The following is a 24380-nucleotide window of genomic DNA, read 5'->3' as shown; positions in this document are numbered from 1 at the left end:
TTCATTTTAAAGTTGGGGAACGTAACGTTAGTTTCTCAGGTAGCTCATCTGATGCTTTCCTTACCGTGTTAGTAGGTTACAGACAGTGATAAGGTTGGCTACTTATTTTACTTTTAATTTCATTTGAATTAGCTCAAGCAGCGTTTATATTTACTTTATAAATAAATTAACTTGCAAATTATGAGGGCAAGGCTTTTAAAGTTTAAATCTTCTGGCAAAGATAAACTAAAGAAGATCCTGCAATTTATGGAAGTAAAGCAGAATAAAATCCAGCAAGATCAGTAATATGTCAATTAATTATATGCCACATTCCCATGTAAATTGGAGTCTTTGGAGGATGTGTTTTTTAGCACCCCTAGTTCTCTCATTTTTATTCCAAATACAATTTATAATTTGAATCACAGGGCTATTTTTATCTCTATGGTTCAGTATTTTCTCAAGTAGCAACTTTAACTGCTATACTTTCCTGTCTTAAAAGGCAGAACTCTTCTAGTCTAAAAAAAACTAATTTGTTGAAATGGGGGGGCCTATTGTTTGAACCCCTTAGGGGCTTTTAAAAACAAAAATGCCTGTCTTTTTTTGAGCTTTATGAAACAAAGTACCCTATATCTTGTGGATGTACAGCTACATTTCTCATGTAAGTTTGCGTAGTTTTAACACAAACATTTATTTTTCATATTGCACCAGTACAGTTAATGAGCAACCTGTACTTGTGTGCTTGTTTGTTCTGTCTAAAATGTTTATTTTGGAATAAAGAGGTTAATATAAAAAATATTTTTTGTCCGATTCATCGATTAATCGGAAAAATAATCGTCCGATTCATCAATTTTTAAAATAATCGTTAGTTGCAGCCCTAATGGAGAGTTAAATACCTTACTGCTAAACACCATCACAATTGAGAAGTGTTGCTTTAAAACGGTATTGTAAGTCTAATCAAAAAACAAAACTTAACTATAATACCTTAGCTGCTTTTCCCACTCTTGGTTTGAGAGGTTTATATTCTTCATCAGCAGGCAGAGCAACCTGTTGGTTACAGACAACATTTAGAACAATGAAGCTGTCAAACCAAAGTTTAAGCTTTTATTTGATTCTGTTACCTCATGTGAGCATCCTTCCACTGTTTCCACCTGGTCCACCTTCACTTGAGGCATAAATTCTGAAAGACTGAAATAAAACATATATATATATATTCTAAGAGGCAGTGATGGAATTTATCAATACTTTTCATTCCCATACACATATTAACATTAACTCAATCGTTTAAATAGGAAACGTAAAAGTTATAACCGTTATATTAATTAACAGCATCAAGCAAAAAGCCTATAATGTGAATCTGGATTGGAAATATTTTGTTCTCACTTTTACTGGGTGAAAACATAAATTACATACAATTTAATTGGGAAATGTGGCCTCACAGACTCCATAACATGTACCTAATAGAAATTAGGCCATTAAAAAAAAAAAAAGAAAAACAATTAATGGGGTAAAAGAAATACAAGCTAGTAACATGCATCTTTCACTTAGCTAGACCTCTTTAAAAAAAACAACAATAAAACAAGTTAACTCTTACTGGTATCATTTCAGACTGATACTGAAGCAATTTCTTCCAAAAACACCAACCATGTTATAATGATTGATTGCTACCTTCCTTTCATTTAATATTGATGTGTGATATTTTAGAATAGAAAATCTCTTTATTGTCGCACAATGAGGAAATTCTGGTGTTACAGCAGCAAAAAGATTATAGAAAAAATTGTCACACAAATCTGGACTGTAGAAAAGTGTATAGAAATAACATAATAGTGAAGAGTTAAAAAAAAAAACAACAACAAAAACCAACTACAATACTGTACTGCAAAGTGTTTTAACAATATAAATACAGTGCACCTGGATAAACAATATACAGCTGTGTATATAATTTCTATCCTGGTGACTTGTTTTTGACATCTAGTCTTCAAAAGCATCCCCTTTTTCATTATATTGTGTTTGAATTTTAATGCTTTTATTTAGTAAATATTTATGTAAACAAAAACCAAACATACAAAACATTTAAATTAAGCACTGTTTTTAAATATTTGGGCTCTAAAAACTTAAGGTTGCTCAGTTAATATTGATTGACTAATAACATTAGATGCGATTAAAAAAAACACTGGGGATATCCAAATAAAACCTTTTGATTTTGTTTATTAAACATATATTGAACCTTTAAGAATTGACCATTACCAACCTAATAAGTATGAATAACACATACTTTTATTACCTATTTTTAGTGTGGGCTGTTATAAAAGGTTTCCTCCATTGATACAACTCAAAAAGAGAACAATGGTCAAAGACAAACGGTATAAGAATAACTGACCCATTGAATATCAAGCAATGGGTTACATAAACTGTAGATAAAAACGTGTTTATTTTCAGGTACAGGTCAAAATAATTCAATATTATTTTTTTTGTTCATAATTTCTTTTGCCCGATATCGATCTAATATCAGATTGGGAGATCCCTAACAAATACTTCCCTTACACCTCTTTTTACAGCAACTTCCAACAGCTTTTTTAATAACTGTAACAAGGATTGGTAACTGGTAACGTTTTATGAGACTAGAAATATTTCAAAAAGTGCATTTCTTTTTCTTTAAAGTGTGAAGAAAAAAGGAACCTGTTTTCAGCAAGCTAAGTGAAAGCATGCAGCAAAGGGGGAGAGTGGGGGAAGTCTGGTATTCCACACTTCAGCCAGCTATAAAAAATCCGAGTCACTGGCAGTTCTTCTGGAGATCATGTTAAAATGTAATGACCAAACATTAAATAGTTCAAACCCCTTTGTGTAATTGATACAGGTTACTGGGCTGTAAAATGCACAAAACAAGAGAACACAACAAATATACTACAAAATACTTGGTGGAATCCATAGATAGAATGAAGTAGAAAATTTTACATTTCAATATGAGTGTCAACACTCATATCGACTTAATTTTTGGCCCTGATAAAAAATATCTAAATCAGTTTTGAAATAAAGTAAGGGGTTAAAGGTGAGTGTTAGGGCTGCAACAACGAATCGATAAAATCGATAAAAATCAACTTTTAAAAGCGTTGGCAACGAATTTAATCATCGATTAGTTGTGTCGCGCGATTAATGCGTCATCGGCCGCCGCCATCATCCGGGGGAAGAAAAAAAAATATGGCGGAGCGAGTCAGCGCCGCAGTTGCAGTGTTGCCAACTCAGCGACTTTTCAGACCCCTCCAGCGACTATTTTTCAAAAAAGCGACTAGCGACAAATCTGCCGACTTTTCACGGTGTCACTGGCGGCTTTTGCCTGCCGTGGGGCGCCTCCCCCATCCCAACCCCTTTCTCCCTCTCCCACAGGAATCCCTCTCAGCGCTGCAGTCAGAGCCGCAGGATATTAGTAAGGAGTTTACCCTCAGCGTCCAGACTGCAAATGAAGCGCGCATGCGCCGGGATTGACGGCGCAAATTGATCACAATAATTAAAATAGGCTGCGCTTTGTAAAGTAAAAAAAGTCGTAACATGCAACTTTTGTAAAAACAAATGAACATGGCACGGAAGTACCACTGTTATAAACCTGAAAAGAAAACACGTTGGAGCCTTCAATGGCAGTGAAGAGAGCTGATCAGCAGGGTGAACTACCATGTTTGTTTGGTTTTAAAGTGGGGAAACATACCGTATTTTCACGACCATAAGGCGCACCGGACTAAAAGGCGCACTCTCAGTTATGTGTCCCATTTCTGTATTTAACACACACATAAGGCGCACCGGACTATAGGGCGCGTTTTTTATATACAGGTACAAGTCCTCTACTACCTTTAAATACCTCTACTGCGTATTTAAAAATACAGCGGGGGCAAAACTGAGTATGACTGTGCTTTATTCATGTATTTATTACAAAGTATTAATCAAACCTGGCAGCTGGCCGTGAGACAGATGACACAGCGCTGTGATCACTCCTAAATTAACTTAAAATCCTGAAACCTGCTGACGGAATATGTTCGCTTTTATTGCCGGTATCCTGGTGCCTGCAGCTAAAATTATTTAGATGAAAAACACCTGCCAGCAGCCGCGGTGAACCCCAGGCTGCCCAGCCTACAGGCTGCTGATGAAGAGATTTCTGCTGTCAGCGCACCGCTGGTATGTGGGGGTCTGAGCGCCTCCGACAGAAATAGATAATCTGGATGAACTGACTGCAATTATTAAGTTTTCAGGTGGACTTTCTCACTTAAAAACATATTAAAACTACTTTATTCCCACTGATCACAGCAAATATAGCTGCAAGATTTAGATTATTTAGATGAAAAACACCTGCCAGCAGCCGCGGTGAACGAAAGGATTTCTCCTGTCGGCGCTCCGCTGGTATGTGGGGGTCTGAGCGCCTCCGACAGAAATAGATAATCTGGATGAACTGACTGCAATTATTAAGTTTTCAGGTGGACTTTCTCACTTAAAAACATATTAAAACTACTTTATTCCCACTGATCACAGCAAATATAGCTGCAAGATTTAGATTATTTAGATGAAAAACACCTGCCAGCAGCCGCGGTGAACGAAAGGATTTCTCCTGTCGGCGCTCCGCTGGTATGTGGGGGTCTGAGCGCCTCCGACAGAAATAGATAATCTGGATGAACTGACTGCAATTATTAAGTTTTCAGGTGGCCTTTCTCACTTAAAAACATATTTATACTTATTTATTCCCACTGATCACAGCAAATATAGCTGCAAGATTTAGATTATTTAGATGAAAAAACACCTGCCAGCCACCGCGGTGAAGCGGAGGAGACGCGCTCAGAGGCTGCCATTGAATTAAGCTTTCAGGGAGAAAAATAGAGCGGGAGCAAAACTGAGTATGATTGTGCTTTATTCATGTATTTATTACAAAGTATTAATCAAACCCATCAAAGTCATCATCCTCTGTTATCCTCAGCATTCCTCTGAATAAAACAGCTGCGCTAAATCAGACATGCCAGTTTCCCCTTCTTCGCTGTCAGAGTCACTTTCCGTGCAGCGCAGCTCCTCAGAAATAATGCCGGCTTTTGCGAAAGCTTGAACAACAGAGCCAGCAGACACAGTCCATCTACAATCCATCCGCAAACTGTGGCGTAACTTGCCCTGCGCTGCCTTCCACTTATCCTGAAACTGTGGTCTCCGTCTGTCATCCATCGCTCCCACGCCGCTCGCAGCCTTTCTTTGAACGGCCGCTTCAAACCGATGTCGAGCGGTGGAAGTTCCTTTGTCAGACCCCCGGGATAACGGCGAGCACAGCGTTCACCCAGCCTTTTCATTTGCGTTAATATCATATGTCATCAGAGCGCTGTCTGTCTCGCTGTCAGCTCCCAGATCAGCTTCTCTGATTGGTTGATGCGGCGCGTCCAGCAGCAAAACTTAAATTTTTCCATCTGAGCAGCAGCAGCGCGTTGGCGGTGCATCAGATGCTTAAACGCTCCCGACGTGCTGCACCAAAACGCGCTGCGGGACCTTTTGCTGCGTCTATACGCTCGTCAACCGTTGACTTTGCATGTAAACTCGCTGCTTCTGCTGCACCTGCTGGGTCCGGTTCACACCGATGTCGAGCGGTTGAACAGCGAGCACAGCGTTAATTTGTTTCCCCATGTTTTTCACATCAGCTGTGAGATGGGCACGCATGGAGTCACAGATTAATGGTGATGAGTGGAAAAAAAACACCTGGTCTCCTTACATTCAGCCACTCTTTCATCATCTCCTCAATGAGGTGGTCTCAAAAGTCGCAGTTACAACACACATAGGGCGCACCGCACCAAAGGGCGCACCGCACATTTTGAGGGAAAAAAAAGACGTTTAAGTGCGCCTTATAGTCGTGAAAATACGGTAACGTTCGTTTCTCAGGTAGCTCATCTGATGCTTTCCTTAGCTTGTTAGTAGGTTACAGACAGTGATAAAGTTGGCTACTTATTTTACTTTTAATTTCATTTGAATTAGCTTAAGCAGCGTTTATATTTTCTTTATAAATAAATTAACTTGCAAATTATGAGGGCAAGGCTTTTAAAGTTTAAATCTGCTGGCAAAGATAAAGTAAAGATGGTCCTGCAATTTATGGAAGTAAAGCAGAATAAAATCCAGCAAGATCAGTAATATGTCAATTAATTATATGCCACATTCCCATGTAAATATCTGTCTTTGGAGGATGTGTTTTTTAGCACCCCTAGTTCTCTCATTTTTATTCCAAATACAATTGATAATTTGAATCACAGGGCTATTTTTATCTCTATGGTTCAGTATTTTCTCAAGCAGCAACTTTAACTGCTATACTTTACTGTCCTAAAAGGCAGAACTCTTCTAGTCTAAAAAAACTCATTTGTTGAAATGGGGGGGCCTATTGTTTGAACCCATTAAGGGCTTTAAAAAACAAAAATTTATGAAACAAAGTAGCCTATATTTTGTGAATGTACAGCTACATTTCTCATGTAAGTTTGCGTAGTTTTAACACAAACATTTATTTTTCATATTGCACCAGTACAGTTAATGAGCAACCTGTACTTGTGTGCTTGTTTGTTCTGTCTAAAATGTTTATTTTGGAACAAAGAGGTTAATATAAAAAAAATGTTTTGTCCGATTTATCGATTAATCGAAAAAATAATCGGCCGATTCATCGATTTTTAAAATAATCGTTAGTTGCAGCCCTAGTGAGTATAATTCACCATTTATAGCTGACATTAAGAGCACCTGTTATACTATAGCCTAACAAATGTTTACATGTTTCTTTTTAAGATATTTTTTGTGCACCTTGACTTCTAGGAGCCAAACATGATTATAGATATTGTGAAAGACACGTGGATGGATGCATAAAGAAAAAGACTGTATAGAAATATAGACATATTGTTTGATTGGGTGGATTCATCTTTCACACAATCTGGATATAAACATTTATCTCCAACCTCTTTCTTTCCAATTCTTACTTTCTGACACTGTTTTTAAAAAAAGACGTAAAGCACGCATCTTTCAACAAAAAAAACTATGTCCAATCTTACTTCAGGTCACTGGATGAGATCGTCTCCTGGCGGGGTTTTTTCCCAAACACCACCTCTTCTCCGCAGTCATTGTCCGCATTCCTCTTGACCCGAACAGATGGACCGACATCCCCTTCATTACCGTGTTTATCTGCAGACCTCCTAAAAGGCAGAAGAATTCACAAAAAAAGTAGGAAAGTTTGGCAGTTTTCATTGAAGTCAGACAGTTAAATAGCACCTGGTCTCGCCAGAAATATGTTAAAAGCCAGTTTAAAATATCATCATTATGTGGATAAATAAAAAAAGTCTATATTTTGATAATTAAGTTAACCCTTTATAGTGCACTCAGTTAAATCCTTTGAAAATCCAAATTTCAAGCCAATTGTGTTATTGGAATCCAGGACAAGACTTTCCTACCTTTTTAACATTAAAAAATATGGACACTTTGATGGTAGAAATTAATGTCAATGCCCATCCATCCATCCACTATGCCCGAATATATTAAGAAAAATAAAAAAGTGCTTCTATAAGAAATTCATGAAAAACACAGAGTGAAAGAGACATTTTTTTTTGTACATCACAACCTTAGAGGCACTTACATTTATTAGTTTATAAACTTTAATATAATTATTAACAAGGCTTATTAACTTTTTATCTTTTCAATTAGCTTTTTAACATTTTCTTCACTTTTTTACTCTTTTTTCAACTTAATTTGTAGTAGTTAATATATCATTCAAGGGCTCATCTAATTGGTCAAATGCAGAAATAAGATATACAGCCATGAAGCAGCATCTTAGCTGAGTTGCTGGATATAGATCTTGAGCTTCTAGACCTCACTGAGGGACGGAGGGGAGACTCTATTTGTAAGGGGTATGTATGCAAGTGATGAAAACGGTAACTTACCCTAAAAGGGGTTAATGAACATACATGCTAGCTATGTTAGCCGGGTAAAAACCGATGACACGAGCCGTGAAATTCTACCTAATTTTTTACGCCACAAAGGAAAAGTGACCTAAAAGTAAAAACACGAGACTTTTTTTCGAAATGAAAACATCTTACCCCGTTTCTGTAGACACGCTCGTGGGTGTCTTTTTGCTAGAAGAGCTTTGTTGCTCATCGTCAAACACGCTGAACAGTCCTTCACCAAAAGGGTCCGCCATGTTGGAAACGGTGCAACAACTTCCTCCGGTACAACATGAGGCTGTCGACAGTTCCGCTACGGAAGCCGTGTGGAACAAAACGTAAACGAATGACACACGTCTCTACAACGCCGTCTGTGCTCTTCTCGTAATACCTAACGCCCAGCTGATGTATCTAACGCGTGTTTTAGCGTAAAATAACCCAACTGGATTGTTGATGTGATGGGTGGAAAGAAGAAAAAATCAGCGGCTCAGTGCGCTCCAGCAGCAGCGGTGGCCAGCTCCGCTTCTACCCCAGCAATCGGTGTTACCGGTGCGGCTGAGGACCAAAAGAAACACGCACCCAGCGGGAAAGGTGGCAAACCAACTAAAGAGGCTAAATCAAAAGGTGCTTTTTTAATATCTAGCAAGACATTACACATAATCAAGTTGGTTCTTTTCTCACAATGTATATTTAGAGCATCAGAATGTGTCTCTGTGACATAGGGGTTCAAGGTAAATACTTTATATCAAATAATCAGTCTTTTTCCTTTATATTATTTGCTTTACTAGGTATATAATATATGTATATTAATGTTGTTACTGCAGGAAGTTAACAATGCTATAAGGGTTTCTAGGTCATCATATCTAAGATTTTCTTTATAGTAAATGTCAGAATATTAAACCTTGGCTACCATTCAATATATATGATATGCTGGTTTGTTTTGTTCTTCCCTCAGCACCTAAGACATACAGTCTGGCCAACACAGCTCAGGTCGACACCAGTGGGGTCTCAGACAAGTCCATTCTTAAGGTAAGTATGCTTGCTTAAAGTGCCCTAAGATGTGTACACCTTGAACTCATCTTCGTTTTTTTTTTTTTCTACAATTATTACAAGTTGGTGTGCATCTTTTTTATGGGCCTTGATGCCTATTTGAACTCTGAATGAGATGCAACCAATGGTGTAACTATCTGTAAGCAGAGATTGCAGTTGCTTAGGGGCCCCCGGCCTCTTGGGTCCTCGCCTCTGACAACTAGTTAGCCCCCTATGCAATTGTGGACTAGGACATCTCTTTGCAGATGTAATGCTGAGAAAAATTCTTCTTAAACCCACCTGATACTAGATCGACTGACCAGACCTTATTTATACCCCAAACACATGGCACCTTTCAACATAATGGTGAACCATTTAAACCCGACACCAGTAGCAAAGCAGACAGTGGTATTTTTAATTACTATGTTAATAACTGTGTATAGTTCATTAGACGGTTGGTAAAAAATACACTCATATAATATGTTTCAAACCACAATAAAGATCTTAAAAGAACAACGTATTTGAGTATTTCAATTTTTACACTAATACTTGGAATTATGGGTAAAAAAAAAAAAAAAGAGGTACTTAAGCGGATTCTAGAAAAGAAAAAGGAAAGAAGTGATGCTGGAAGAATGGAAAAAACTTCCCAAAATAAACACGTTCTTTCAAAGAACCACAGAGGCTGCTACAGGGAGTAAAGAATGCAACATGGAGATGAATGGAGAGAGTGTGGGTGAAGAGGGGGGCTGTGAAACTCAAGGCAGCCCGATAAGACTCATTTTACCGCAGAATATACTAAAGTATACCGATGTCTATTGAAGGTAACGAATGATGAAGTGTGTATGTATGGGGCACATTTCGGGTCGGTTAGATTCGGCGGTTGTACTTCATATGGGGCCCACCCAGATAATGTTGCTTACAGGCCTATTGTTGTGTCGTTACGCCATTGGATGCAACGATCCATGGCTCTGAAGCTGGACAACCATTAGTGGTATACTCCACAAATATTTTCCATATGGAATAGTGTCAAAGAAGCCAACTATTTAGGTTTCCGTCATAATTCAGCCTATAAAGGTTTTAAGTATTGACTTTCAGGGTGCTGAATGCAAAAATAAACACTTTGAAAGCCTTTTCCTTGCACATAAGAGTTATCCAGTGCTCTGTACTGGTCTGTCACATCAAATTCCTTTTAATACATCCATTTTTTTTTTAAGTTTTGCAAAACCAGGTAGAGATTAGAAGTAATTTCTTTCCGATGTGAGAAGTTTTTTATATTCATACATTTTCCTCTTTTGTACAAAGGTTTCTATCCAAGCTGAGCTGGAGAAGAAAATCATCAAGCTGATCAATGATTTCCGACAGGAGAACGGAGACAAAGGGGCGATTTCTGGCAGACTTACAACCAAGAAGCTGTTGGTAGGAAGGAACCCTGCCTTCTCACCATCGTCTACACATGTGCTGCTTCTATGTTTAAATTAACTGTTGTATTTAAGGACCTGTACACAGCTCTGGAGAGATTCAGCTTTAAAAGAGAACACATTGAAGAGGCGATGAAGAGCAGTGTCCTGCATGGGGGCGACCTCCACTCTGCTCTTGACTGGCTCTGTCTTAACCTTAACGACGGTAAAGGAGCATAAGCGTTTATGACCGTGTAAATATAGCTGCACGTTATTATTTTAACAGACTTTTCATCAATTTTACTAGATGAGTTACCGGATGGTTTCAGCCAGCAGTTGCAGGAGGAGAGCCAAAAGAGCCGGCCTAAATTCCAGCCTCCTCCACAGCAGAAACTTGCTGAAATAAAACCCAGCGCATCAAACGACGCCCGCAGAGATGCCAACAAGGTTTCTGTGTTTCTAGATTTTTCTTTACTTGTTTTAAAAGTGTTTTCCTGCTCAGCATGTGAGCTTTATTCTGTCGTGTGCAAGGTTTCAGACAAGGACGAAGCTGCAAGCATGAAAGACTGGATTTTGAGGTACGCAGAGCAAAGCAGTGAGGAGGAAGAGGAGGAGGAGGAAGAAGGAAATAAGAAGTCACGCAATCCAGAATTGGATGAAAAATTTGATCCCGTAGGTTAAACTGAATAATCTTTGCGGGGATGTTGGATGTTTTGTTAAAAAAAATCTTTAAGAAACCCTGTGTGGGAGCTTTCAGTCTTAGTGTCATTCTATGTTGTTGGCAGAATGACAGGTATTTGATCCTCACTGCTCAACTGTATGATGCTAAAGAAATGGCAGCTGATTCCAAGTCTAAAGGTGACAAAACGGGCCAGAGGACGGCACAGGACAGGATTCGGGTCATACAGCAAGGTGGGATTGTTTATAAATTTACAAGGATTCAGCCAATGCTAGTCACTTTCTAACCAATCGGTATCAGTCCCAAAAGGTAAATGGGAAGTGTAAACACAGCAAACAAAATGTCATTAATGAAGCCTATGAATCTGAGCATGCAGAGAAGAAGTCGAGAGCGCGTTGTCAGAGTTGAGCGTTTGGCAGACCGATTTTGAGTGAAGGTGTGCAAGTTTAAATGATGCACATTGTTCTCACTGCACGCTCAGTTCGGTGGCACCAAAATGACACCGTAGATGTTGAGCAAAGGAACACGAAATGCAAAGTTTGTCTGACAAAGGATCTACGTGAAAAATGCTCCAATACCTTTGTGCAAAATGGTTTGCAAGAGATGTAATATTTTTCTCCTCTTTAGTGAAACATAGTTAAATGTTTAAACCTGACAGGGTACAAGACTTTAATATTTAATTGAAAGTAATATGTAATGTTATTTATTCAATAAATAAGTTATAAATAGAGGAGTTGCTTTTCCTGCACATGCCTTTATTTCTGATAGAGTAGCCGGAGCATTTATTGTGAAAACTGCCCAATTTATCGTGATACTGATTTTAAGTCATATCACCCCATATCACCTACTCATGTGTTTGTGTGTTTATGGGTCACTTTAATACTAAGTTATACTCATGAAAAAAGATAAATTAACAAAGCTTCCATTAAGGAAAAAAAGGCGAGAACAGATTTGAAATGTTTAATTTCTGCCCTTTTTCTCTCTTATTTAGAAATGAAACAGCTGGAGTCTCATCCCATGTTCAATCCTGCCATAAAGGTAGTAGATGCCCCTCAGAAGGAGAAGAAGACTCCTCCTGTGGTTGACGATAAGGATGACCTCGCCTTCAGTCTGTTTGAACAGGCAGAGAAAGTACCTCCAGCAGAAAAAGGTTCATGACATTAACTAACCTTTTTACATTCATTTCTTCACTGGTGGAATATGGCTATTTCCAGACACACCTCTTGCACTACTTTGAACTGTTGCCTTTAGTTTACCTAAAGATCTTTATTTGCATCTTTTGGATAAGACATCACGATTGCAATAAGTGTCAGGTTGTGCTAATATGTGAAAGCTATCTGTTTTGTGTGTGTATGGAGGAGATGTCCCTTGCAGTTAACCATCATTATAAAAAAAGGAGTAGAGCAAACCAGAAGGATTTGCTTGACAACTTTGGGAAATGTTTGCAATTAACACATGAAACACAGCAGTGATCATGAACCAGTGTCTCTTTTTTCTTTTGCAGCTGTGAAGAAAAAGAATGAACCAAAAGATATTCGTAACTTAGACTACACGGCTCGCAGTTGGACAGGAAAGTCTCCCAAGCAGTTTCTCATCGATTGGGTCAGAAAGAATCTGCCCAAAAGTCCACCTCCAGCTTTCCACAAGGTTGCTGCTGGCAGATACTGGAGATGCAGGTATGCAAGTTTGGGTGCATCCCCATGACAAAGGGCCAGATGGAAAAATAACTATGATAAGTGATGGTGATTGAAAAACTGACTTCATAATGACATTCTGAATAAATAAAAAAGCAGATTTGATTTTTCGTAGAAGCTTTATTTATATGATGTTTGTGCACCATCAGGGTGCGAGTCCAAAGAACAGATGATGTCCTGGAGGTTTGTCCTACCATCCTGACTGAGGACAGCATGCAGGCTCAGCATCTGGGTGCAACATTGGCGCTCTACAACCTGGTTAAAGGACAGGTAACTGGTTTAACAGTCCAGACTGTAGTGATTGCATTATTTCGATGTCTAGAAACAGCAGTAAGTTGTTCTCTTATCCTGTGCGATGCAATTCATTAAAGTAAGTTTCACCAAACTGATTACTTTTATTGTTCTTTCTTTTGGGGGGACCCCTGGTGCACATAACTTCATCGTCTATCTTTATCCAAGATGTCTGAACTTAAGTTTAACAACCATCCATCGTTAATGCTATGTTTACAGTTTGATCACTCATTAAATATCTGCAGTAATCAATTTTTATCATAACATATTAAAAAATAATACTATCTCAAAATTTGTATCCATTAGGAATCCCTACTACTGATTGTCTGATTGGCTACTTTCTTCATAACAGCTAAATCTGCTACTAGAGAGGTGTTTACCTGCATGGTACTGCATGTCATTCAGCATGTGTCAGCGTCAGTGCAGAAAGCTGCAGAGCAACCACATGCATACATACAGACACAGCTTTGTGATGATAGGCCAATAGATTTATATGAAATTAACCATGAACACGGCATGTATGATTGACTACATGCGTTGTTGAGGGGATGGGTGGTCTGGTTGGCAGGGGGGAGATTGCCTTGGATAATGGCTTTGTATTATCAGTTCTACAAATAAGTGCTTGGACATCAATAAATATTTCCATATTAATAGTATAATTATTTGATATGAATGTATTAATAACACAAAAAATCAGAAGAGCAGATCTTCTTGTAAAGTCACTGAGAGGCTATTGAAATGCGACTAAGTTGTATCAGCCGTTGGTAAATGCAAGTTTTTCTTTAAATCCATATGGTTAAAATGGACTTTATTGTCGATATTTAAATGGAAATTATGATATTAGGGGGTTTATATTTGCAACAAACTCAAAACAGAAAGACATCAGCACGTAATAGTAGTTTACTTATGGCATTTATGTGCTGCATTCTCCGACATAATGATATAATTCTTTTGCACCTATTTGTTTAGAAAAATGTAACTACTTGAAATCTGAGTCAGATAAATTTACTTAATTTAAAAGAAAAATGTTTAAAAAAATGAAAATAATACTTTTTTTTCATTGGTTTTCAGTTCTGTGCATGTTTGGGTCTCAGGTGAACGGATTTATCTCCTCTCTGCATCTTTTTCACAGTCTGTGCACCAGCTTCTACCTCCTACCTACAGAGATGTGTGGCTGGAGTGGAGAGACAGCGAGCAGCAGCAGCAAGAAGCGAGCCGTACCGCTGCCAACAAACCCAGAGACCAGTTCATATCACGGCTCTTGACCAGACTCAAGCAGCAGCAGAACCAGAGTAACGCCCAGCAGCCTACATATCAAGACGGGCCGGGCTTCAACAACTCAGGAGAAGAGGAGCCAGAAGATTCTTGGGAGAACTTGGCGAACCTTAACATTGAGGAAAAAGAGAACAAAGCTGAAGAAAAGAGTAAGAAAAGTAGGGAATGGGATGGAGGACTTAAAGCAGCCAGAGAGCTTTTACTAAAGCTGAAAGAATCTCCAATCGCCAAGAAGCTGCAAGTAAAAACACTCTCTATGTTGTTTCACAGCGTATTTCATGTAATGAAATGCCAGCATATTTATCAAGTGTTTAACCTTTAAGGCAGAGAGAGAGCAGCTTCCAGTCTTTCAACACAGACATCGCATCCTTGAGGCTCTGCAGCGCCACCGTGTGGTGGTAGTTGCTGGTGAGACCGGCAGTGGGAAGAGTACTCAGATCCCTCAGTTCCTGCTGGATGAGTTGTTGACGGGCGCCAAAGCTGCTCAGCCCTGCAACATCGTGGTGACTCAACCTCGCAGGATATCAGCCATGAGCCTGGCCTGCAGAGTCAGCCAGGAGCTGGGCTGTGAGGATGGACCAGGCTCAAAGGTGATCTTTTTGTGCACCAATGTAAGCAGATCAGATGCATTTTCAGCTGCTTTAATGGCCATCTTTTGGGTTGCTTTCAGTCGTCGCTGTGTGGATACCAGATCAGGATGGAGAACCTGTCTGGGGACTGGACTCGCCTTTTGTACTGCACCACTGGAGTTCTCCTCAGGAAGCTCCAGCATGATAACTCCCTCAGTTCCCTGACCCATATCATTGTAGATGAGGTAGCAACAAGCCTTTATCAAGCACATAATACACAGATTTATCTTTCCTACCTTTAGGCCGAAGTAATAAGCTCTTTCCTTTCACCCGACCCATTTTCCCTTAGGTCCATGAGCGAAGTGTCCAGTCCGATTTCCTTCTAACTATCCTGAAAGATGTTGTAATGAAGAGATCTGACCTGCACCTTATCCTCATGAGTGCTACTGTGGACTGTGACAAGTTTTCCAACTACTTCAACCGCTGCCCTGTGATCAGCATTCCAGGCAGGACCTTCCCAGTTGAAGTAAGTTTGGCTTTGATTTGACTGAGTGCAGTTTGGAAAAGAAGCACCCTTGGAGCAGTCTGAAGTCTAAAGGCAACAGTCTTGCCCACAATATCATCGAGTCCTTCTCCCGCCTCTGACATAAAGAAAGACAGGACAGATATTTTAACCATTTCCAACCAGACATCTTTAGCAAGATGAATCCTGCCTCTTCAAATAGAGATTATTTAGCGAGGATCATCAATATCTCAAATTTTCGTTTAATTGAGCTACCATAAGAAGTGCTTGCATGGATGCTGTTTTCTCCCAGGTTTATCATTTGGAAGATATAGTTGAGCAAACAGGATACGTCCTGGAAAAGGATTCGGAATACTGCCAGAAGATCTTAGAGGAAGAAGAGGAGGTTTCCATTTCCATTACACAGAAAGGAGGCAAGACTTTGCAGCATCAGGTAACCTTGACTTTCTGGACTTACCCCCAGACACCCCCAAAGCACTGACTTAGTTATGGACAAGTTTGTGTTTTGTCAGGAGGTTTTAGTGAGGGACTCCTCCTCTGGCTGGGATCTGGGTCCGGAGCTCGACCATTTCAGTAGCAGGACTCGGCAGGTGCTCCAGTTCATGAACCCTAATAAAATCAATGTGGACTTGCTCGTAGACCTCCTGGACTATTTGGGTATAAAACCATCCTCACATCATGAAGTACTTCTTGATCTTCCTTCTTTGACCCCTTGTTGTCTCTCTCTTAGATAAATCCCCACAGTTTGCAGATGTGGATGGAGCTGTGCTGGTGTTTCTCCCGGGCCTGGCTCACATCCAGCAGCTCTATGATGTCCTCTCCTCAGACAAGAGGTTCAGAGAGAAACACAGGTATTTCTACAAAATTTAAACCACAAAAATTAGTGAAAGAAAATCAACAAACTAACATGTTATTTCGGCGTTGGAACCATGCTTCAGATATAAGATTGTCGCCCTCCACTCAACTCTTTCATCCAAGGACCAGGCTGCAGCTTTCACAGTGCCCCCTGCTGGAGTTAGAAAGGTAGTTAAATAACTACAACAGATGACTGATGTGATCCTTCATGGATTGGTACCTTTGTCTCCAGCTTCTTTTCTTGGGTTGCTTTGTTTTAGATTGTGTTATCAACCAACATAGCTGAGACCGGTGTGACAATTCCTGATGTTGTTTTTGTCATTGACACTGGAAAAACCAAAGAAAACAAGTAAGTATTTTACGTAACACATCTTTATTGGTTCATAGCTTCGATCAACCTTGCTTTAAAAGTTTAAGCATCCATGAATTAAAATGGATACACTTCTCAACATTACAGGAGTACACTTATGATGCACTATAAATAGATTATACAACCTACAAAAGAGATTAAATTGTTGCAATAATTCCATAATCATTCTTGCAAAAAAAAAAAAAAAAAGAAAAAGAATTATTTTAGCACTGCTGGATAGTTTTCTGTTGAGGATACTCTTTAGATAAACTCTGTTTAATCGTTTATTTCCAGCGAAGGCCTTTTGCCATAAACTTCCAGTATAAATACTTATACTTATTCAAGACTTTAGATGGAAAAATTATATTTTTAAATGTTGCTTGAGATTTTAAATAAACTCTGTATTGGTAGACAAAGTTAACCTAACAACCTTTCATCACTCAGCATAAAACCGTCACCCGGATCTATAAAATCTTACCGTAAATATAGTGCTGTATGAATGGTTATAATCTTGTATTTAATTTTCTTTTAATATATTAATTGAATGTATCAATTTAATTAAATTGATCAATTTGATAACTATGTTTTTGCTCAGCCATTTTCTTTACACAATGTTTTTTTTTTTCAGTATCGATAAATAGTGTCTATATTCAGAGATCATTGCTAGAGTACAACCTGTAGAGGTCATCAGTCCAGATCAACTGAGATCAACTGAGATCAACTGCAGACACACAGGACCAACAAACAAAGCACACAAATATGCAAATCCAAGGGTAATTTTGAGAAACCATTTACCTTTACAGTCAGGTTTTGACTGCTATAAAAAACTGCAGTACATGGAGAGAAACACACATGTAGAGCATGCAAAATCCATGCAGAAAAACCATAGACATCCCAACAAATTTACTTTAGTAAGTGGAGCGCAATACAGATTTCAATATAATGCTCCACCCGGGATATTCTACAATTGCAATGCTCAATGCTGCATGTCGAAATAGCTCTGCTGGTTTTAATAAAATATTCCTTTTACTAACATTTTAGGCCATAAAAGCCCTAGCAAGGTTCCAGCCAGAGTGTTTGGATTGCAGTATTATGTGTTTCCCTGAAACATGGCTGCAGGATCATATCCCCATCTCCAGCATCTCTCTGTCAGGCTGACAGATTAGCAGATGAAGGTTTAAAAAAAGGTTTGCAAATAAAAAAGTCATGTTGCTATGAAATCTTTATCTCTCTATCCAAGATATTCCTTTTGAATGATCTCCCTGTGCAGGGGCAGTCCATGTTTAGGTAGGAAGTTGGACATGAGCTGGACTGTGACAGGTTTTTTAACCAACCAGTTAAGGCTGTAATAAAAAGCTTTTGATGAGGTCTAAGGAGTTCCAATTCTAGATATTCCCTTATGCTACTCAGAGAACCAAGGTTATGGAAGGTTTGCTCGGTCTCCATTTTATTTTCCAGATATTTTTTTTATATCTGCTAGTCTAAGTTATTTGTTTTTATCTTCAGGTACCATGAGAGCAGCCAGATGAGTTCTTTGGTGGAGACATTTGTCTCCAAAGCCAGCGCCCTTCAGAGACAGGGGAGAGCAGGACGTGTCCGGAATGGCTTCTGTTTCCGACTTTACCCTAAATACAGGTTTGGAGCTTGTCATTCATTGTTTGCAAGCAGATAGCAATTAAACACCAAATGATCCTTTATGAAAAGTAATTTTATTAACAAAAAAAACATGTTTTCCTTTTGTAAGGCACATGTTTCAATTTTATATAAGCCTGTTTAACTCCTTTTCACATCAGGTTTGATTCTTTTATGGATTACTCCATCCCAGAAATTCTGCGAGTCCCACTGGAGGAGCTCTGCCTTCACATAATGGTAATTAGCCCCTTCTTTTTTTGTTACTTAGAAATAAAAAGTAACAAAAAGTAAAATAAAAATGTCCCTCCTCTGGTAGAAATGTCAGTATGGGTCCCCAGAAGACTTCCTGAGCCGAGCCCTGGATGCTCCTCAGCCTCAGTCTGTCAGTAACGCTGTTAACCTGCTGAGGAAGATTGGTGCATGTCAACCCAATAACCACATCCTCACGCCTCTGGGACACCATTTGGCAAGTCTGCCGGTCAATGTAAAGATTGGGAAGATGCTCATTTATGGAGCCATCCTTGGCTGCCTTGAGCCCATAGTAAGTCCTGTTAAGTTTTCATATTACATTTGATTGTCTGCTTAAGTTTTATATGTTAAAAAAAAAAAAATCCTTTTTTTTTTTTTTTGCTACCAGTATTACATTTCACATTCCTACAAATTATAAAGGCAGTTTATTGATTTAGACTATATTTAGGGGACATGGTTAAAATGGCTAAAAAAACAGACGGATGCCGCACGTTTCAGATTTTTTTTGTGCAAACATATGTTTGTTTTGATTCCACTTCAATAATGTGCTTCTTTGTGTTTGTCTATTTTATTCTTAAACCCCAATGAAAAAACTGTTTTAGTTGCAATAAAGAAAGAAATATTCAAAGGAGATTTACACATTTGCAAAACACTTTTCTTTCTATCATAATTAAGTATTAAGTATAGGTAAGTATTTTTAATTTACCTGATATTTTAAGAAGCGTTCACAAAATCTTTGTTTTAGGCGACCATCGCTGCAGCCATCTCTGAGAAGTCTCCTTTTTCCACACCGATGAATAGAAAGGAGGAAGCTAACCTGGCCAAAGCTGCTCTATCCACGGCCAACTCTGATCACCTGACCATATATACTGCATATCTAGGGTATGAACCAGTTGGATTGATTAAATTTTTATAATTTTCAATTCTGGCCTAATGATTAAAATCTAAAATGCATTCAGCAAGTGTTGAAAACTATTGATTAAGAAAACCATAAAAAGTTGTAAGAAAGGCTTACTACTTGGAAGAAACACAAAACTAAATTCTGAGCACTTTACAATTTTTGAGCAATACTTTAATTTTATTAAATTAATAATGGCTGAATCAATTAATGGGATTAATCGATTATTGAAAAAAAAATGCCACCGCCATAAAGACTCTAACGTGCCTTTAGTTGACAGAGCGAGCCACTTAGAGCAGCAATAATATCAAAGTTCTAAAAAAATATGTAAACATTTTGAATTTTTAATCAGGTTTTATTATTACTGTGGACAAAAGATTGTTACGTGTTTCTGCTCTGTACTTATTTCCATAATATAATTTTTTTCAGTTCAGATGTCAGGTCTGTTAAGATCAGGAAGTTTTGCATAAAAGAATATAAGGAAACACAGGAAATAGCTTTCTGACGGTTCATTACCTCAGGTTTTGATTGTTACCCGACCCTCCTGACTACATGACAAGCTGCTCTCCAAAGCCTTCATTCTTCCTATGAGCACAGAAAGCATTTTAAGAAATATTTACCTATTTATTAAAAATATGCTTGTATGATAGATACACAATGAAGGTAGATATGTCTTTATTTTTCAATAAAAAAAAGGTTGCTTCAATCAAAAAATCTAATAATAAAGACACAAATCCACCAATACGTCACCATTTTAAAATAACTGTCTGAAAATATACCAATCTTAGTTGGAAAACCTCTTTAAATACTCCGTTTTGATCTATTTTATGTTTCTGAGAACCACTTTGGGATGTGAGACTCAAAAACGATGCTGCAAGTTGTTCTTTTGGTAATGAGGGTTCTGCACAGCTTTATCAACACATTAACTGCTGGCTTTAATCTGGTTCATGTCTAGAAAATCCTAAGTGAAATAGACCTAAATCATTTTCTGCTGCTTTCCACTAAATGATTGGTTCCTCATGAGAATCATTGTTGAGATCTACTGGGAAGTAACCTGTTAAGATTCAAGCATTTCGTTGTTAGTTCTGTTTACTCGTCTAACTGATCTTCTGTTAATCATTGACTGTAAGTAATGTCAGAAATGCATTTATTTGCATTGTATAATGTAAACTTGCCTTATTTCCTACCATGGTAGTATGTCTGGGTTTCCTGATTGCAATTTGAGGGGGAAAAAAATTGGGATAGGTTAAGAAAAAAACTGATAATCTAAGAACAGCTTTTTTCTTTTAGATGGAAAACCTCTCAGACTGAGGGACCAAGAGCTGAGATGTCCTACTGTAGGAAACACTTCCTTAATCGGACGGCTTTAATCACAATAGAGGTAGCTGTTGTATGTTTTCTCTTCACTTTTTTTCCACAAATCTTTTCCTCCATCTGTAATATTCATTGTGTTTTGCATCCAGGATGTGAAGCATGAGCTGATGAAGATGATGGAGCAGGCAGGCTTCTGGTCCTCTCGCTCTTCCTCCTCTCGATCCAGGCAGCTGACGGCTTCACTGTCCAAGCAGCAGATCTCCGTCCTAAACGCTGCGCTGACAGCAGGGCTCTATGACAGCGTGGCGCGGGTACTGTGCAACCCGCCTGTGGACGGGCTGGAGCGGGTGGCCTGCACGGTGGAGACTCCTCAAGGCAAAGCTCAGGTCCATCCGTCATCTGTAAACCGGAACCTGCAGGTTCACGGCTGGCTGCTGTATCAGGAGAAGGTGCTGATGATGATGTAGTGTTTTCTGTCTGCCTGTTTCTCTGCACACAGCTGTTTTTAATGAATGTTCTTCCTTAGGTTAAATACACTAAGATCTACCTGAGAGACACCACCCTGATCTCTCCTTTTCCCATGCTACTGTTTGGAGGCGACATTGACATACAGCACAGAGAGAAGCTCATCACTTTAGACGGATGGATTCATTTCCAGGTCAGAGCTTCAGTTTTGGAATGTTTCTTAAATATATGCTTGATATAATCAGACAAAATGGCTATTTAGTTTTTGTAAAGTAAGCTTTGATGCTTTAAATTAGGGCTGAAACAATCAGATTAATCGTAATAAATTCTTTATTGAAATACAGTGGAATCCGCTTATAGTCATCACGTTGCAAGTTTAATTACAGTATACTGCGCTGTGCATAGACATAACTCTGGTAGCCTACGCAACTTATTATGTGCTGTGCGTCGGCTCTGCTGTGCCGCCGGTGCTTTTTTTTTTTAACAAGTTTGAAAATAAAGTTTGGAATTAATGCTTAATCACAGCACAGTACTGCGCATAGCCTACAGTAGGCCTATGTAACTTATTCTGTGCGTCGCCTCTGCTGTGCTGCTGTTGCATTTTTTAAATATGTATGAAAATAAAGTTAGAAACAAACGGTTTCATAGAACAACAACAAAGAAGATAACTGCATCGGCTACAGAAAATTAAAGCTAGCCTACCTCTGTTTTGTGTTGCGAATCTGCTGCGCTGCATTAAAAAAATCACTTCACATATCTATCCATGGTTCCCTGGATCAGAGCGTGTATCACTGGTACAAGCACCAAAGCGCTCTGGTACTTCTGCGATGATGTCATCATCATCCCTCACAACTCTGACACCAGAGTGCTGTCATCACTTTCGATCCACTTTTTAATTATTTTTACACATGTTTACATTCATAAAATAGCCAAAAATTAACACTTTAAGAGGATTTCTTGATTGCTATAAAGAAATTATTTAAACAGCATTTGTATAGAAATTATTCTGTCCAAAGCCTTTTGATCTATATGAGCGGTTGATTACTATATCCGTGACCACTATAAGTGGATTCCACTGTAATCATCGACTAATTTAGTGAGTCGTTAACTGGAGTACAGAGACCCTAAAAAAGGGGTCACCAACGTGTTGCCTGCTGGCACCAAGGGGCCCCCAAGGACCACATGTGGGGCCCTCAGCATCTTCTGAAAACAGAAAAACTTACCGCTGGGTTCAGTTTGAAAATGTATTTAATTTGTTGCTCCTTTTTTCTAAGTGATTAATATAGAATTTCTTCATATTAATCAGATAGAGCATCTAAGCATTTATAGAGATTTCAAAATTGCAATCTAAAAGAATGTTAGAAATAAAAAAAACTATAAAAATATGTACATTATGTGTGAAGTTTAGGCGAACGCTGATCCCTCCAGTTCATAGGTCAGCATTAGTAGCCATTCCTATGACTCAGTGCCCATGAAGAAGCTCTAAGCCTTAAAATAGACCACAGAGCAGTAATTATACCAAAACTTTAAAATACCATATAAATATTTAGCATTTAAGATCAAAACAAACATTTTTATCTGTCAATATGCTCAATCCAGAACACCTCAAGTTGGAAAGTTTTAGTTTCACCTGTTTTATTTCTGTAAAAAATCTTTTTTAAGGAACCTTTTGCTAACTGATTATTAATCGATTAACAAAATGATAATTAATTACAGCCCTATTTTACATGTCTAAACCAAATCCTCCTGAGAACTTGTCTCCTCTGACCTTCTGTCCTTCTACGATCAATAAATAAAACTTTTCTTTTTCCATTTTTAAGGCTCCGGTCCGGATTGGCGTGATTTTCAAACACCTGAGGAAACTGATGGATTATTTGCTTGAAAGGAAGTTGGAGAATCCCAGAATGAATCTGGAAGGTAAATTATAGAAAAAAATACGATCTCATCTAACTTGATTACCCTTTAACCCTTAACATTTGCTAACTCCTTTGGTCGTCTGAGTTTAAAGTGTAGGAAAAAAAAACTGTCGATCAGCTTCATTTCTCTTTCCATCATAGGCGATGCAACCATTCAGCTTATTCTGGATCTGATCAGTTCTGAGCATGCCGCATAACATCAGTCCACCACAGGAGAACATCTTTCCTGGTGCCATCAAGTCTCCCTCTTGGTGCCCCAACATTTGTTTGACTTCGGGAGAGCATTTTACTCACATTGAGGAGGAATGTATATGGAATTAATGAAAAAACTGAAATTTGAACAAAATGTCAGCCAAATATAACCTAACCCTAAAGCTGTGTATGTTTTAGTCGAGATGATTGTAGTATCATGACTGACCAACATAAGACAATTTCAACAATTGAATGTAAAGAAAAAGAACATTTAAAGCCTTGATAATATTTTGGGGATTTTATTAAAGCAACTCAAGGAATAAATCTTTATCCTCTTTCATTTCCAGATCCTGTGTCAGGACTATTGTGTGTTTAAAGCATGACATGCTAGATCATTCTCATTAAAACCTCTAATTTCTAAAATATTTCAATGTAGCGTCATCCTTTAAAGACCCGAGATCTACCTACAGCTTTCACAGTCATAGTAGTGGATACCGATAACAACAGTAATTCAATTTGCTTGCAACTGACATTTCTTTCCCAATCAGGGGAAATAAATTTTAATAACTGTATACCACCGAGCCTTCTTCTTAGTAACATTTTGCAAAAAGGTGAAATATGTTGCATGCTGAAAAAGGTGCCTGAAAGAAGTATTGTTTCTTTAAAAACGTTGAAACCAAAAAGATTTTCTTTATAATATGCAGCAACACTTTAGATAAAGCAAGAAAAATCTAAATAAGCAGCCCAGCTATTTTCTGGGTCTACAGCTCTTTGCCAAAGATGTAATGCTCTTTGTATTAAGCAATACAATATATTAAAATGGAACAAAACCAATTCTGTATTACAAATTATTTTAAGAAAAAGTTGTGACATTAAATTAATCTCCTCTGAGTCATGTTGTAGATCCACGTTCTGCAGTTGTTACACCATCGAGTTCTTTATAAATTACTTCACCTTTTTTTTTTTTTTTTTTTTTTTTGCATGCATTTCTGCAAATTAGCTGAAACTTAGCTGGTAAATACACCTGAAAATCAAATTTTAGCAGTTTTAAGTTTCCAGATTGCTGCGTTTGCCATACAGTCGAACTTTTTCCAATAAGTCATTATTTTTACACATTTTCCTCTGAATTGTTATCAATAGGAGATGGATACAAATGCACGC

The 24380-nt window shown here is 38.3% G+C and overlaps 2 protein-coding genes across 2 annotated transcripts in view; one reads left to right on the top strand and one right to left on the bottom strand.

The window, feature by feature from the left end:
• The window catches only part of mtrex (Mtr4 exosome RNA helicase), a 28824-nt gene extending 20621 nt beyond the window's left edge, over positions 1-8203 (bottom strand). Inside the window, exons 1-4 of the mRNA XM_038275004.1 lie at positions 8049-8203; positions 7011-7151; positions 1098-1164; positions 961-1023 (exon numbers count right to left, since the gene is read on the bottom strand). Of these exons, the coding sequence (XP_038130932.1) occupies positions 961-1023; positions 1098-1164; positions 7011-7151; positions 8049-8149 (372 nt within the window). The 5' untranslated portion in view covers positions 8150-8203. The remainder of the gene's footprint in view (positions 1-960; positions 1024-1097; positions 1165-7010; positions 7152-8048) is intronic.
• Positions 8190-23644, top strand: dhx29 (DEAH (Asp-Glu-Ala-His) box polypeptide 29). Its single transcript, XM_038275002.1, has 28 exons — positions 8190-8516; positions 8848-8921; positions 10224-10337; positions 10415-10544; positions 10626-10765; positions 10850-10990; positions 11104-11230; positions 11989-12147; positions 12502-12673; positions 12841-12961; positions 14115-14498; positions 14581-14847; positions 14928-15071; positions 15176-15352; positions 15642-15782; positions 15862-16006; positions 16080-16200; positions 16288-16372; positions 16465-16553; positions 18060-18188; positions 18347-18422; positions 18502-18726; positions 19180-19316; positions 20623-20713; positions 20796-21095; positions 21173-21304; positions 22932-23028; positions 23169-23644. The coding sequence occupies exons 1-28, from the start codon at positions 8351-8353 to the stop codon at positions 23222-23224; spliced, it is 4140 nt and encodes a 1379-aa protein (XP_038130930.1). The 5' UTR covers positions 8190-8350; the 3' UTR covers positions 23225-23644.
• Positions 23645-24380: the final 736 nt, after the last annotated feature.

Source organism: Cyprinodon tularosa, unplaced genomic scaffold, assembly GCF_016077235.1.
Source record: "Cyprinodon tularosa strain WSP-4 unplaced genomic scaffold, ASM1607723v1 ctg94, whole genome shotgun sequence".
NCBI classification, from domain to species: Eukaryota; Metazoa; Chordata; class Actinopteri; order Cyprinodontiformes; family Cyprinodontidae; genus Cyprinodon; species Cyprinodon tularosa.
The sequence above is the reverse complement of the archived record's forward strand: the minus strand, read 5'-3'. Positions and strand labels throughout refer to the sequence as shown.